Below are 17,390 nucleotides of genomic sequence, written 5' to 3' on the forward strand. Positions count from 1 at the left end.
CCAGGGCCTGGGTGCAGTTCGGAAACGTCAACGGTGCAGATGGTGGACGTGCAGAAATATACAACACTTTTGTCTTCTGGACATTGGGCTGTAGCTTCCAGATCTTCATCCAGTTTACCACGTCATCGATGCCCTGCTGGAGCGATACCGTTAGTTCGTGCTCGGTGGAGGCTGAGCGATGAAGGGCGGTGTCATCTGCATAAAGCGAGAGGCCAGGAGTAACGGATGGCAAATCATTCACGTACATCAAGAAAAGCAGGGGGCCAAGAATAGACCCTTGTGGTACACCTGTATTTACAGGACGATCCTCCGAAATCAGGCCGCCTGCTTTCACGGCTTGGGTCCGCATGCTCAGGTATGACGACAACCAGTTGTTGGCGCGGTGGGTGACACGGTAGCACGATCGTAGTTTTGCGATCAGCCCTCTATGCCATACCGAATCGAATGCTTTGGCCAAGTCGAAGAAGCAGAGGCCTTGATGGCGCCTTTGGTGATTCTTAGGGCCGATATATTCTACTATGCGATAATACTGCTTGTAAGAATAAATATACACATAAAATATGTGTTATGATTATGAAAAAATGAGTGTTCATTCTTGTAAGCAGTATATTCTTGTACACGACCACACTATAACCGATACGCACTGTACAGTCTGTATCGGCTATAGCGTACCCTTTTGATTTCCGTGATTTTATCACTATAACCGATGCATCACTATAGTATATGCGATACGATGGTTTTTTTTCGATCGACACATGAAAGGCAAGGAAATACTTCCAGCATGGCGTTTTGACAAATGAGCATGCTGCATAGATGACAGTGCCCGCATTTCCATAACAAAATTCTGTTATGTACGTGTGTGCTGTATCACTATAAAAATAAGCAACGTGAAGAAAGTAAAAAGATTGGGCCCTTGATATTATTGCTACATGTATATTAAACGAACTTAGAAGTTGCGACTTCGGCGGTAATAGTCATGAAGTTGATTGTTCCAACTAGGAACACACGCTTCTTGCCGAACTTGACACTTGACTGACTCACGACTGCCATCCGGAGCACACGAGGAGCACCTCGCACCTTCCACTCGGCAAACCTGCAAGAAAGCACCACTCCCTGCTCAATACACGGTGTTTCGGGGCACCCCTCATCAGTTGAGCTTGAGTAGGCTGAGGAAGATTGTGCCTGAAAAGCACCACTTATATACTGCTCTCCAGGCCAAACCATCACCAGGGAAACAAACTTACAGAGACGCTTTGTTTCCAGCGCGACAAACACCTCGTGAAGCTCCAGGTAGCAGCGTGAGTCAGAGTCGCTCATGGAGTTGTGATAAACAGACGTTGAGAGCCAGTATAGCTATTCGCAACGCTGTCACCTCCAACAACTAGTCGCACGTCCGCGTGAGGGACAACAATACGAACTTAGAAGTTGCGACTTCGGCGGTAATAGTCATGAAGTTGATTGTTCCAACTAGGAACACACGCTTCTTGCAGGTTTGCCGAGTGGAAGGTGCGAGGTGCTCCTCGTGTGCTCCGGATGGCAGTCGTGAGTCAGTCAAGTGTCAAGTTCGGCAAGAAGCGTGTGTTCCTAGTTGGAACAATCAACTTCATGTACCGGTATATTAAAGTTATCACTATAGCCGATAATAATATAGTGTGTTATGCATGTTTTGATTCTTTGTTGCCATCATAATATCCGATATATCATTACATCCGATAATATTGGTTATAGTGATATTTGTACTGGATAAAATACGTTTTGCTTTTGATATTTCGTACCAATATCACTGTAGCCGATATATTCTTATATCCGGTCACTCTATAGCCGATACAGACTGTAGTAGTACTTCGAAGTAAGACATCCACACATTGTGTAGGTGTCTTACTTCGAAGAACTAGTAGTAGTTTCGTCATCATCCAGCATCAGTACCTTACGGCTTTCTTTGTTTCCGTGTAGCGTAGCTCGTACTCTTCTCCTTTGCGCTTTCCTTCCCCTCTTGGACCTCTTTGAACCTGACTGTGAGCCTTTCAAGTTGGAAGGTTGTTGGTTTGCGCCTTGGAGAAATGTTGGAGCTACATGTACGTGTCAGGTCGCCGAATGTCTCAGTACTCCTTGTCAGGTTTGTGCCATTTTGTCGCACTCGCCGACTGTATAAGATCTGGTTACTTTGGTGGAAAGTTTGTCATAACTCGTAACATTTTGTCCTTCTCCAGTTTTTATCAAGAGTATTTTATTTATTATTGGACGAGCTGGGAAAAAAAGATGCAGAGAATTGGAAGCAGAAAGCGCTCCCGATCCCGTGGGAGCCCTGAGACGCTGATGGCCGAGAATCCAGGGAAAAAAAGATGGAGAGAAGAACTGAGAAGCGGTAAGTTCTAGGAAAATTCGTAAGCGGTATTGAGTCTGGTCGCCGAAGAACTGGGGAGTCAGCCTCGAGAGTCGTAGCCTATAGGACGTTCTCGTGCACTACAGTCTACGCACAGTTGAGTCACCGCTTATACACTGTATTGGTATGCTGTAAGAAAAGTAAAGTTTGCATATCCGCGTTACCATCGGCTGTGCTTGGTGAAATTCTAGCCTGGTCGTTCTTTGGCGCTCCGTTCTTCGGCGCCCGTCTTATAACGGGTTGTCTTGTACCTGTACAGGGGTCTGGGGGGAAAACATTGTCTTAGCAATGAGGATACATCAGGCCAAAACAAATATTAGGCTTGTTTCCGGTCGGCAACCCCTCAGAAAGGAGACTCGGTCGGCCGGAATGAAACTTTTTTTGGTTCCTCAATCGTCGCGGAATTGATGGACAAGAGCACCAGTCCTACACACGGTACATAATTATATCATGGCAAGGATCAATGTCAAAGTTGACTGACTCACTGTTCTTGTACAGAATGTGGTGTATTCCTGTTTTCGTACATCCTGAGAAATCAAGCAAACAGTTCGAGTCCTTCCAGCTCCGTTATTCTAGCTCGTATCGACCCCGGAGGTTTTCGAGCCGACAGCTGAGAATCTCTGCTACCTTGTAGGTGTTTCGATTGTGGAATTCGGTTGAGATTTGACTGAGTTATGACTCGTTCAGTGCACTTGCACACATGGCATTGCCACCGTTTGTATACATTTGGGACCAAAACGTTTCAGAATTTGGGAAAAAGTGGCCTGGTCGCCGCCCGGAAACAAGGTCATTATTTGTTTTGGCCTCCTTAATTAATTTTCTTAGGCGGATATGATATGAACGTGTGAGTCCTGATAGTAGATATCCTTAGCTACAAAACGCTAATGTAAACGCAATCCTTACCGTATCTCGGATCGTTCAAGATGACTTTTCCCTTAGCACAATGTACGTTACAGTTCAGACAAAGTAGTCGCGACAGCCATGGCGACATGAATTTTCGTGGAAACAAGTGCGGGAAATTCAAAAATTTGAACCAGGGATTAGTTTGCTGTTCTGAATGAACACCTTGGCGAGGTCTTTCATTCGGGAATGGAAAAGGCACGGCGAAAATGAGCTTTCGCTGTGCCCAGGTCCTTGGAAAACGTTTCCTACACGCAGCAGCGACAACTGTAAGGGTTCTCCAGCTCCAGCACGTCTGGGAGAGGCCGATGAATTTCTACCTCAGGAGTGCCTCGGAACCAGTCCTTTGTTTCCCATATGGGATAGAGTCTTATAGAGGGTGACAGGCACGAAGCAGAGGACGCGGACATTGTCAACTGAAAGGCAGAACTCACCAAAAAAAGCGAAGGGTCACAAGCGACTCTGGTCTCGATCTGCACGTGTTGTTTACATGTATCTCCCGCCAGTTACAAAACAATGCGAGTTTTTGCATTTTTTGCAGAATTACCATATCGAACGTCGGCCCGTTATTTTGAGCTCTGTAACGTATTTCCGTTACCCGATAACGTCTTTTGTGACGGCTGGGAGCGAGTACCGTAAAGGTTAGCGTTATCGTACTTTTGCTGAGCATCTCTAATAGGTCAAACCCGTTCTAAGAGAAAAATGTTTGAAACCTCCGGGGGGGGGGGGGGTTGTCTAGTAACGTGGGCAGACCTGCTGTACTAAGGGGGCGTTCAAACTGTCTTCATCAACTGTTCGAACATTTTTTTTAAAGAGATTACTTGAAGTGTCCAATAGAACGGTTTCTATCATTAAAGTTTTTCAGTGGAATTGTCATGGTAATAATGATGTCAGATCAGATCGACCATCTCGATATTCCAAACTCTTCGAAACTAATCCACCTCTCCCATCAGATGCGGTTGTGGAGTTTCGTTTTTCTGAAGAGGTCAATAAGGCCACCTCTTCAGAAAAACGAAACTCCTCGCAAAGTCAAAGAGTGACAATTCGAACGCGCCCTTAGTTCCCATAAGGAAATCAGCCAACTCACGCTGTATGCTTAACGCCCATAAGGGAATCCGCTAGTTCATCGCCATGCTGTATACAGATTGTTGTGCGAGCTACGAAATGGAAAACATTTCATGGATGAACATTTCAGAAGGTGGAGTCCTCTGGACTCGTGAGTTGAATGGTGAGTTGAATGGTGTTGTTACTGTACAGTTGAAGAAGAGCAGTTAAATCAAGCAACGGAAATGAGTCTGCATAACTTTCACCAAGATTCAACTGCTGCTACACATGCCGCCGCACTGCAGCAGCAGCTACCCTACTTGTCCAGTATGTTAAGTGCTGAATTAGATGCGGACATGAGTAACACACGCAGCAGCGGCATTGGCAATTTTGCTGTAGAGTTTGGCGTTCCATCCGATATTGAATTTGATAGCAAATGGTCATTCACTCCAGCTCCTACCACAGTTTGGTCAAATTCTCCTGAGTCGTCGCCGTCCCGCTCGTCATTGTCATGCGCCCGAACACAACCTATGTCTACTGGTCGTATAGACACCACTAGTAGTAACATGCCCACCAGTACTAGTGCTGCTGATGCTGGAGCTGTGTATCCAAAGGGTACCGACATGATCAGCTGTCCGTACTGCTCAGATTTTGTGCATGATCTGTATCTGCACCAAATGGAATGCGCTACAGCACGTAGTTTTCTAACGCAACCGACAAGTACAGCAGCAGCAGCAGCCACGGCAGCAATGACGGGAGCAACGATGACCACGGGAGATGACGAGCAGCATCCTGCTGGCGAAGCAACATCTGCTATTGCCATGGACATCTCAGATGAATAAACACCATAATGCTGTGACTATGCCGCTCGGGTCACATCCACCACTTGCACTACTACAGGTACTGCTGGGTGTCGTGGCCATGCTAGCAGTCAGGCCCCCACAATTACCGTACACGATGTTTCTGACTGTGAACAAGACAGAGAGATTTGGATGTGTAGAGCACTCTTTATTATCAATCTTGCAACCTTGCCTATCACTCTTTTAACGACTATTATATACTACGACACTGGTCACTCCAGCGTGCACACACAGCTGCTGGTGGTGCTGCTGCTATCCTCTGTGCTGCTTAATGTGTTATCCTATTTTTATATTTGTCACATGCTTGTTGGAGACTGTCGTTTGTTGTTTTGTTCCTCACATCCCCATGCTGTTTATTCATTCTCGCGGGTTTTTTGGCCCGTTCCACCAAATTGCGTGGTGATTTTGTTTTTTCTTTAGGCTTTTCAGGCCATCTGTCTTTATATCGGTAAATGATTTATACGAAAACATGGAAGTGTAATTAATGCTCAAGAAACTCGAACAGACCACGTGTTTTCAGGATTTGCAAATGGGAGGGCTCTCCATCTGAGATCGGATCTCAGGAGCTGGCCTCACGTCTGGTGTTTCAGATGAAGACATTATTCACAGAGTGGACGCAGTGACAGCTTGTCTGCAGGCAGGAATACTATTTGCCAAGATTAACTTCATCCCAACAATGAATGACTACCTGCAATAATGGTTTCATCTCTCACTACATAGATAATTAGGGGAGGGATTTGATACACCGACTATTTTGCCACAACCCTGCATCAAAGTTGGAGTGGAGAGCAATCAATGGAGAAGCGATCATGTCATAGTGCTAAGAAGTAGTGGAGCTCGTGAGAGATAAGGTGGCAACTTCAGATGCAGATCGACGATATGCATAATTTCCTGGAAGTTTGACAATGTGCAGACTTTCTTCCATTTTTGTCCCAAACCAAGAGCATTATATCCCTTGCTGAAGCATTATAATCAGCATTATAAGGCAGTTTTTGGAGCATTATGGTTAGCATTATACGAACATTTTCGGAGCATTATCCGCTGGACCCTACCCGTAACCCAGTTTTTCCATTTTCCAAAATATTTATTGTCTTGCCATGCAAAATAGGGCGAACCCCCGACTTCACCCCAGACAAATGTGCCTTTATGAACCCTCGGCTCTACAGTTGTAGTGCTAGTAGTAGTAGTGACTATCGACTGCATTTTCGTTGAATCATGTGAATGGCATGAAAAACCACAAAAATCGACAAATGAGTAGGATGGGGGGGGGGGGCGCAAACAGAGTAGGGGGACGCTATAATAATTATATACAATCATGTACATGTATATGCGCGCTGCGCCCCCCTTTGGCTAGAACCGGCCTGTGAAGCCTACCGGTATACATGTATGTACAGTTCACATTCGACGGAACGCTGACGGTAGATGTCTACGGGACTCAGGAAGGTTGGGGTGAGCTGTAAAATATTGTACCATTCGTAGATCTACGACACGACATTCTGCAGTCGTTGCGTCGTTCAACAGCGAACGGCGTCAGCCATAAGGCACGGTCCGTGACGGGGTCACTTTGGGACTTAATTTCTTATTTTTCGGGACTTCTCTTTAATTATCTCTGTGCTGCGTTTGGCCTCCAGAACATCGTCATGCAGCCGACCCGTGAAACTCCACAGTGCCCTGAAGGCACGATGATCGATCTCATATTGACCAACCCGGCGTTAGTGTCCCTAGCAACGGTTGTGCCCACTGATATTAGTGACCACAGCGCTGTGGAAGCCTTTATTCAGCTTGCCGTTGACATTCCACCCGCGTCATCCACGACGTCGCGGCTGACCAGGAATATACGTGGCGTTGACATTAACTCTTTTCGGCAAGATATCCTTGAGGCTTCTCTACATGATTTTTCGGATCACAATGATGTAAATTGCATGTGGAAAGAGTGGCACACTAAGTTCCTGTACGTTTTGGACAAGCATGCCCCGCTGCACAACTCTAAGCCTTCCCGGAGGGCGATACCTCCCTGGTCTGACAGAGAGCTGCACCAGCTCGAACAGCGTAAACGGCGGCTGCACAGCCGTTGGCGGAAGGATAGGACAAACGGCACACTGTATGCAGAGTTCAAACAAGCACGTAGCACTGCTCGGAACGCGTATCGGCGCAAGCGAAACGAGTACTTCTCCCGTCAGTGCGAAGAAAATGTGGCCAACCCTAGGAAGTCTTGGGCCATTCTAAATGCAGTCACTGGGCGTTCACGTCGCCGCCAAGATCCTAGTTGTAGCATCAGCGAGGTGGCCGACACGTTCCACTCCATTGTCACGGATCCCAACCGTCCTGAACAACTCTGTACCCCGCACGGTCCCGCTGGACCCGTCTCCTTGACCGAACTTGATCCTGTGACTCCTGCTGACGTCCGACGTCTCCTTGAGAAGTTGGATGCGCGGAAAGCCACAGGTAGTGACGACATACCGGGCTCTCTGCTACAGCAGTGTGCTGACTTGCTTGCATATTCTCTTGCTGTGCTGTTCTGCACCTCGCTGAGGACTGGAACCATTCCATCCGCATTTAAATTGGCGTCTGTCGTGCCACTGTACAAGGCCGGGGACCCATCAGTCCCCACCAACTATAGACCTGTATCCCTTCTCCCAATAGTGTCCAAGTTGCTGGAGAGGGTAGTGCAACACCAGTTAGTTCGTCATTTGGACTTGACCAAGGCATTACCCGAAACACAATTTGCCTTCCGCAAGAAATGTTCCACGGAAGACGCCCTCTGTGTGCTGACCGATAATCTGCAGAAGGCGAGAGACAGTGGCAAGACCACAGGGCTGTGCCTATTAGACATGTCGAAGGCTTTTGATAAAGTGCACCACGACAAGTTAATTCAAGACCTCCTTGCGGTTGGAATTTCTGGAAAAGCCCTCAGTTGGTTCGTCGACTACTTGTCCGGCCGCAAGCAGCAGATCCTCATCTCGCCTTCAACCAGCCCTGCTCTGGCTTGCACCTGCGGAGTGCCCCAAGGCTCTGTTCTCGGCCCTGTCCTCTTCAGTATATACACGAGATGTCCCTTTGGTTTCCTCGCCTGTGCCAAGTGTACAATTTGCAGATGACATAGCCCTGTACGACTCCTAGACCTCAGCGGCGGAAGCGTCCAGAACCCTCACCACAGCGGCAACTGCTCTGGCCGGTTGGCTGAAGTCCCGAGGCCTGATCTTGAACGCCGCCAAGAGCCAGGTTCTGACTATCTCTCCCCTGCAGCATGTACAGGAAGTAACAGTCAAAAGCGGCGACTGTCTCCTCCCTTCAGCGTCTTCTGCGCGCTACCTCGGCGTTCACCTTGACAATCGCCTAGATTGGGACACCCATGTAAACTATGTGGTCACCAAGGTTGCCAAGAAAATTGGCGCCTTGTGGCGGGCACGCGGAAGCCTATCAAGACGCTCTCGTCAGGTGTATGTGAAGGCGGTCATAATGCCCGACCTGCTTTAGGGCTCCTGCTGCTTTTCAGCCGCAACGCGAGAGCGTCAACTGAAACGACTGCAAACCGCGCAAAACAGAGCCATCCGCTGTATCGATGGCAACCCGCCCCGGACAGCCATGCAGCCGCTGCTCACTGCTCACTCCCTGTACCGTGTCAGCGAGCTCTACAGGCAGAAAATATTGATCACCATCTGGCGGTGCATCCACGTCGGCCACGCCCGCACCAGCCCTGTGCTCGCCCAGCTCCTGACCCCGGCACAAGGCACCCCTACCCGCCATCAGCAGTCAAATGGCCTACTAAGCCAGGCAAACCGTAGCCGCCGCGGTCAGCGGAGATTTTCTGTTGCTGCCAACTTGCTGGTGCTCTGCTGTGGAACGCTCTCCCTGGTGAGGTCCGCGCAATTACCCAGCTACCTGTGTGCATGTGTATCATACGCCTGTAGGGAGTAGTTCGAGTTGCTGCTGATCGCTCTGCTCTCCCTCCCCGTGCAGTTCAGTAATCCTCACGTAGTATCACAGATACATCGTATTCTCTCTCTCCCCCCGTTTACTCGCAGTTATTAGTATCCTATTTTCTTACTATGTGCTTCCATAGCTTTTACTATGTTCTTCCATAGCCACTTCTAGGCTAAGCCTTCGCCGTCATTTTATTGGGTCGTCATCCCGTTTGGATGTGCGAAGTGAAATAAAAACCAACCAACCAACCAACATTATTTCTCCTTGAATGAAGCAGAACCAAGTTCACAATATACCCTTATTTCTATTAATCGCCGTGGTTGGCAATCACCCACTCTCGTAATATTGGCCGGTGTTTCCGCCGAGTCTTGAGATGTTGCAATAAATAAAAAATAAATAAAAATACCAGTTTTTCATGAAGACCCCAAAAAAGTAGCTTCGAAAGGTGTGCCATTCAAATAATAGCTCCAGGAAATGATAAAACAGTTCGTCTGTCACGCTCCTGAACTATCCCTAATAGTAGTGAGTAAATACTATAATAATTCTGTGTCAGGCCTTATCTTGCTAAAATTCAACTCAAGTCGTGTCAATAGCGATTCTGCGAGTTATCATGGAAAGCGCAGTGTTCGGAATGCTAAAAATTTCCAAGTACGAATCGGGAGTAGTCGGCGCACGACGCCGTCTCCTGTTCACACTCAAATTCTGTCCCCGGGGAAAATTGCGGAAAAAAATCGCAAAAAACGCGGGGAAAAATGCGGCATAATATGGCATAATTTGCGGTGAATTTGCGGTAAATATGCGGTGAATAATATTGATGTGCGGCAATTCTCAGTGAGTATGTAGTGCAATCAATCAGTTACAAGTCTCTAGCTCTGGTGTAAGCACTCGTAAAAAGCCGCCACGATGAGACGTTGCTGACCGAACAGTGCACTGTGTGTACGTGTAGTGCAACAAAAAAGTTCAAAAAACGCGGGAAAATCGCGGAAAACGCGGTCTTTTAAAAATCGCAAAAAACGCGGCCGCGGAATCGCAGTTTTCCCCGGGGACAGCAAATAATTGCAGCTGTTTTGTACGCTTGCGTCCCCGTCTACGCCCGTCTACGGTATGAAAAGTTGGATCGATCCAACTCTTCCCGTCGCTTCCCGATCCGTACGGCAGTAGATCTACGGTTGCGTTCCCGTTCCTGGTGTTCACATTGGACGCCGTCGACGTCAGACTGTCCCGTCACTTCCCGTCGATCCATACGTCGGGTCCCGTCGCGCCCCGTCGAATGTGAACTATAAAAATTAATATTGTAGGCATACTCAGCGAGTGCGAAAAAATGGCACAAAACTGACAAGTCGTCGAGTTGTCGCGTTATGACGAAACTAGTGCTAGTAGTAGTAGTAGTAGTAGTAGTAGTAGTAGTAGTAGTAGTAGTAGTAGTAGTAGTAGTTTGTTTTCCGGTGTCCTGAAGTTTTTTCTTCTGTATGAATCTCGGTTTCATTTCTGGCGGTGTTCAAGCAGTTCTGGTTTGGATGTTTTCTTTCCTTTTCTTTCCCCTTTTTCATGTATAAACATTGCTGTTGCCATTAATATTTGTTATCTTTCTATTTTGTTACAATTTTGCTGTTCGCCTTTTGAATTCATTGCCCTCCTTGCATTCACATCTTCATTGCTTTGTGCTTTCAATAAAAACACATTTCAGTAGTAGTAGTAGTAGTAGTAGTAGTACTTCGAAGTACTTCGAAGTAAGACACCCACACATTGTGTGGGTGGCGCAAACAGAGTAGGGGGACGCTTAAGTTAGGAGATAAGGGATGAAGCCAGCATGATCATAGTATGTAATGCATATGCAGAAGTAATAATGATGTTAATCTTAAAAACAATAGTGCGGTGGACCTGCGCAGAGGAAAGGCATCATGGACATGATCTACGTGTATAACATAATAATAATATTAATAATATTATAAGTGAGCTAGGGCACATCATACACACACATATGCGCATGTTCAAATAGGAGATCAACCTGATAGGGCGTTCGCCGGCGTTGGGTAATCTTGAAATAAAGATATTGATATTATTGAAGAGATTATTATCATACGCTCACATAAACACCACATACCAACCATGTGCACCCACCCCCACACACACACATGCGCGCGCGCGCACACACACACACATGCGCGCGCCCACACACACACATGCGCGCGCGCGCACACACACCTTCCTTCCTTCCTTCCTTCTTCTCCACTGCCATGACTGGCTAAGTGGCCCCATACGGGGCAGCTCTTGGATTAGCGCTGTCTCCGGGAAGCGGCACCAGGACCCGACGACTGACGTGACGGCGCATCAACGATGTCCATTCCATACTTTTTGAGCTGACGACACTTTTTGCTTTGGACGCCGTATTCAAATTTCCGTCAGTGTCGACAAGAGTCCTGACGTTCCACGTTCCCAGAGACAGAACAACCTTTCGAGCCGCTGGTGCACGCGAGTGAAAAGACTCTGGGCGAGGGTTTGCAAGACCTCTACACCCAGGCGAAAGAGGGTCAGCGCGAGTGGTCACATCCGAAGTGGCTATGTCGTCAACGCTGAATTTTTCCTCCTCCGCGGCAGCAAGATGAAGACTGCCTTGTCTAACACCGCGTCACTAAGTGTTTTCTACTCACCAGGGCTGGCCCTGGCAGAAGCCAGGAGCCAGCCCGTGGCCCTAAACTCACTACGAAGAAAGAAGAGTTCGGAGCCCCAAAAACTGCTTCCTCCTCTCTCAAGAGAAAACTCAAACACACACACACATGCTCGCACGCACACACGCACGCACACGCACACACACACATACACACACCACACACACACACGCACACACATACACACACCACACACACACCACACATACACACACACACACACACACACACACACACACGTACACACAGACACACACGTGCACATTCACGCAGACGCGTAATCATACATAATATTTGTGCACAGACTCACTCTCTCACAGCAACGTCCAGAAAACCACCACCTCGAAGCCCTACAGCCGGTCGGTCGCCCAGTCCCAGGCAGTGGCTCGAGCGCAGGAATCGGTGTATGAGCTAAAGTGAAAGTAGTGAAAAGTTGTGCAGCGTGAATGCGTTGGGGAGCACACAGGGGGGGGGGGGTATGTACATGGCGTGGGCATGATGACGAAACTACCGGGTAGTAGAGTCTACTACATGTAGTCCTGCTCAATGAAATCCAGTCGCGTCACTCAAGTTTGAGCCTTGCACCATTTCGCAGCCCAGTGTTCGCAGGTCTAGGACTGCGTAACGCCCGGCGCTTTCTTGAGTGACGTGACTGGATTTCACTGAGCAACACTGTACCACATTGTACTAGTAAGTACTAGTACTTCGAAGTAAGACACCCACACATTGTGTAGGTGTCTTACTTCGAAGTACTAGTAGTAGTTTCGTCATCATCCAGCATCGGTACCTTTCGGCTTTCTTTGTTTCCGTGTAGCGTAGCTCGCACTCTTCTTCTTTGAGCTTTCCTTCCCCTCTTGGACCTCTTTGAACCTGACTGTGAGCCTTTCAAGTTGGAAGGTTGTTGGTTTGCGCCTTGGAGAAGTGTTGGAGCTACATTTACGTGTCATGTGGCGAATGTCTCAGTACTCCTTGTCAGGTTTGTGCCTTTTTGTCGCACTCGCCGACTGTATAAGATCTGGTTACTTTGGTGGAAAGTTTGTCATAACTCGTAACATTTTGTCCTTCTCCATTTTTTATCAAGTATTTTATTTATTATTGGACGAGCTGGGAAAAAAAGATGGAGAGAATTGGAAGCAGAAAGCGCTCCCGATCCCGTGGGAGCCCTGAGACGCTGATGGCCGAGAATCCAGGGAAAAAAAGATGGAGAGAAGAACTGAGAAGCGGTAAGTTCTAGGAAAATTCGTAAGCGGTATTGAGTCTGGTCGCCGAAGAACTGGGGAGTCAGCCTCGAGAGTCGTAGCCTATAGGACGTTCTCGTGCACTACAGTCTACGCACAGTTGAGTCACCGCTTATACACTGTATTGGTATGCTGTAAGAAAAGTAAAGTTTGCATATCCGCGTTACCATCGGCTGTGCTTGGTGAAATTCTAGCCTGGTCGTTCTTTGGCGCTCCGTTCTTCGGCGCCCGTCTTATAACGGGTTGTCTTGTACCTGTACAGGGGTCTGGGGGGAAAACATTGTCTTAGCAATGAGGATACATCAGGCCAAAACAAATATTAGGCTTGTTTCCGGTCGGCAACCCCTCAGAAAGGAGACTCGGTCGGCCGGAATGAAACTTTTTTTGGTTCCTCAATCGTCGCGGAATTGATGGACAAGAGCACCAGTCCTACACACGGTACATAATTTTATCATGGCAAGGATCAATGTCAAAGTCGACTGACTCGCTGTTCTTGTACAGAATGTGGTGTATTCCTGTTTTCGTACATCCTGAGAAATCAAGCAAACAGTTCGAGTCCTTCCAGCTCCGTTATTCTAGCTCGTATCGACCCCGGAGGTTTTCGAGCCGACAGCTGAGAATCTCTGCTACCTTGTAGGTGTTTCGATTGTGGAATTCGGTTGAGATTTGACTGAGTTATGACTCGTTCAGTGCACTTGCACACATGGCATTGCCACCGTTTGTATACATTTGGGACCAAAACGTTTCAGAATTTGGGAAAATGTGGCCTGGTCGCCGCCCGGAAACAAGGTCATTATTATTTGTTTTGGCCTCATTAATTTTCATAGGCGGATATGATATGAACGTGTGAGTCCTGATAGTAGATATCCTTAGCTACAAAAACGCTAATGTAAACGCAATCCTTACCGTATCTCGGATCGTTCAAGATGACTTTTCCCTTAGCACAATGCACGTTAGAGTTCAGACAAAGTAGTCGCGACAGCCATGGCGATATGAATTTTCGTGGAAACAAGTGCGGGAAATTCAAAAATTTGAACCAGGGATTAGTTTGATGTTGTTCTGAATGAATACCTTGGCGAGGTCTTTCATTCGGGAGTGGCAAAGGCACGGCGAAAATGAGCTTTCGCTGTGCCCAGGTCCTTGGAAAACGTTTCCTACACGCAGCAGCGACAACTGTAAGGGTTCTCCAGCTCCAGCACGTCTGGGAGAGGCCGATGAATATCTACCTCAGGAGTGCCGCGGAACCGGTCCTTTGTTTCCCATATGGGATAGAGCCTTATAGAGGGTGAAAGGCACGAAGCAGAGGACGCAGACATTGTCAACTGAAAGGCAGAACTCACCAAAAAAAGCGAAGGGTCACAAGCGACTCTGGTCTCGATCTGCACGTGTTGCTTACATGTATCTCCCGCCAGTTACAAAACAATGCGAGTTTTTGCATTTTTTGCAGAATTACCATATCAAACGTCGGCCCGTTATTTTGAGCTCTGTAACGTATTTCCGTTACCCGATAACGTCTTTTGTGACGGCTGGGAGCGAGTACCGTAAAGGTTAGCGTTATCGTACTTTTGCTGAGGATCTCTAATAGATAAAACCCATTCTAAGAGAAAAATGTTTGAAACCTTCGGGTTTGTCTAGTAACGTGGGCAGACCTGTACTAAGGGGGCGTTCAAACTGTCTTCATCAACTGTTCGAACATTTTTTTTAAAGAGATTACTTGAAGTGTCCAATAGAACGGTTTCTATCATTAAAGTTTTTCAGTGGAATTGTCATGGTAATAATGATGTCAGATCAGATCGACCATCTCGATATTCCAAACTCTTCGAAACTAATCCACCTCTCCCATCGGATGAGGTTGTGGAGTTTCGAGGAGTTTCCTTTTTCTGAAGAGGTCAATAAGGCCACCTCTTCAGAAAAACGAAACTCCTCGCAAAGTCAAAGAGTGACAATTCGAACGCGCCCTTAGTTCCCATAAGGAAATCAGCCAACTCGCGCTGTATGTATGCTTAACGCTCATAAGGGAATCCGCTAGTTCATCGCCATGCTATATACAGATTGTTGTGCGAACTACGAAATGGAAAGCATTACATGGATGAACATTTCAGAATGTGGAGTCCTCTGGACTCATGAGTTGAATGGTGAGTTGAATGGTGTTGTTACTGCACAGTTGAAGAAGAGCAGTTATATCAAGCAACGGAAATGAGTCTGCATAACTTTCACCAAGATTCAACTGCTGCTACACATGGCGCACTGCAGCAGCAGCAGGTACCCCACTTGTCCAGTATGTTAAGTGCTGAATTAGATGCGGACATGAGTAACACACGCAGCAGCACCATTGGCATTGGCAGTTTTGCTGTAGAGTTTGGCGTTCCATCCGATATTGAATTTGATAGCAAATGGTCATTTACTCCAGCTCCTACCACAGTTTGGTCAAATTCTCCTGAGTCGTCGCCGTCCCGCTCGTCATTGTCATGCGCCCGTATAGACACCACTAGTAGTAACATGCCCACCAGTACTAGTGCTGGAGCTGTGTATCCAAAGGGTACCGACATGATCAGCTGTCCGTACTGCTCAGATTTTGTGCATGATCTGTATCTGCACCAAATGGAATGCGTTACAGCAAGTAGTTTTCTAACGCAAACGACAAGTACAGCAATGACGGGAGCAACGATGACCACGGGAGATGGCGAGCGGCATCCTGCTGGCGAAGCAACATCTGCTATTGCCATGGACATCTCAGACTGCTGCGTGTCGTGGTCATGCTAGCAGTCAGACCCCCACAATGACATGATGTTTCTGATTGTGAACAAGACAGAGATTTGGATGTGTAGAGAGCACGCTTTATTGTCAATCTTGCAACCTTGCCTATCACTCTTTTAATGATTATGTACTACAACACTACTCACTCCAGCGTGTGTGCTGCTTTTATGTGTTATCTTACTTGTATCTTTTATTTTTGTCACATGTTGCTTGTTGGAGACTGTTGTTTGTGTTGTTTTGTTCCTCACATCCCCATGCTATTTCTTCATTCTCGCGGTTTTTTGGCCCGTTCCACCAAATTGCGTGTTGCGTGTTGATTTTGTTTTGTTTAGGCCTTATATATGCGTAAATGATTATACGAAAAACATGGAAGTGTAATTAATGCTCAAGAAATTCAAACAGAAAAGTCATACTTGAAACAACATGCAATGATGCCTCCTGGAAGATGCTGCTGCCATCATCAGGCCTATCCGAAGTGTGTAAGGGTGACAGGGTGACGCAATGTCTCAGGTACAATCGAGATCGTGATTAGTTTGCGTTCAGTCAGGACTTGCCGGCCGCAAACTGATTGAGATTGAGTAGATTGCTTTTTACTTTTTACTTACACGAACCATTTAACAAATGTTCAATTTCCCAGAAGTGCACTGAAAGATCAACAAGAGTGTAGTGAAGGCCGGACAGTGCTGATAATATCTTTCAAGAACTAAAGGCATAGTGACAAACTCCATACTCGAGGTCAGAGCTCAGAAGTACCGGAGAATGGCTTGTGCTGTCCTTGCCTATTGAAAGTTCCTTCCCTCACAAAACTCAACTTCTGATGATAATTACTCTTTTTTCAGTGAGTTGTGATAGGTAAGGTCATCTGGGTCAGGCAGTCAGTCGACGATGGCAGCTTTATTTTCTGCTGGCACCGGGTATTCTGCAACCTGCGGATTGTAGATTGTAACGCTTGGTCAAATGTAGCTGGCACTGGCACTACAGTGTCTAGGCAATGTAAATAAGCAGCCAGGATGTCAGGCCTGCATTTTCAACAGAACTGGGTCACTAGGGCCAGTTATCATCGTCTGACAAATCAGACATGTCTTCGATGTTGAAGGACGATACAGCGATGGACGAGCCAGCACCCAAACTGCCTTGCCCACTCGCTACTCCTGTATCAGGACAAATAGAACACACAGAAACAAACTATTGCATTGCGTGGCAGACCAACAGCTACTGCTCCGTTTGCTTCATCTCAAAACATCATCTGTAACTCAGTACAGATCATAAAAACCGTGCTCCTTTTGAAACTACATATATTCGTATCCTAACCGTAACATAAAATCAGTGTAAACACACAGCCTATATGGCTAACACCCCCAATCAGTGTAAACACACAGGATATGGCGGCTAACATCCCCAGTCCCGCAGTCATCTGTTCACACTGGAGAGGCTAGACAAGATACCTGGGTTCTGGAAGTTCCCGGCAACCCAAGTGGAGAGAGAGAAAGCCAGCTAGCCAGCCAGCCAGCCAGCCAGTCAGACAAACATGCAGACAGACCGACAGACAGACATTGAGAGACAGAGAGAAACAGACAGAGAGATGGAGAGAGAGAGACAGAAGCAGACAGAGAGA

The 17,390-nt window shown here is 47.1% G+C and overlaps 1 protein-coding gene and 1 long non-coding RNA gene across 3 annotated transcripts in view; one reads left to right on the forward strand and one right to left on the reverse strand.

Annotated features, from left to right (window-relative positions):
- Positions 1-12,560: 12,560 nt before the first annotated feature.
- Positions 12,561-16,128, forward strand: LOC135809060 (uncharacterized). The gene is made up of 2 exons (XR_010552164.1): positions 12,561-13,003; positions 15,183-16,128. It is a non-coding gene; the product is annotated as an uncharacterized LOC135809060 (long non-coding RNA).
- The window catches only part of LOC135809059 (cilium assembly protein DZIP1L-like), a 35,978-nt gene continuing 34,669 nt past the window's right edge, over positions 16,082-17,390 (reverse strand). For both annotated transcript variants that reach the window (XM_065322319.1, XM_065322318.1), the window contains one exon: positions 16,082-16,926. In XM_065322319.1, the coding sequence (XP_065178391.1) occupies positions 16,820-16,926 (107 nt within the window). In that variant the 3' untranslated portion in view covers positions 16,082-16,819. The remainder of the gene's footprint in view (positions 16,927-17,390) is intronic.

The sequence above is a fragment of the Sycon ciliatum genome, chromosome 2 (genome assembly GCF_964019385.1).
Source record: "Sycon ciliatum chromosome 2, ocSycCili1.1, whole genome shotgun sequence".
In the NCBI taxonomy this organism is placed as follows: Eukaryota; Metazoa; Porifera; class Calcarea; order Leucosolenida; family Sycettidae; genus Sycon; species Sycon ciliatum.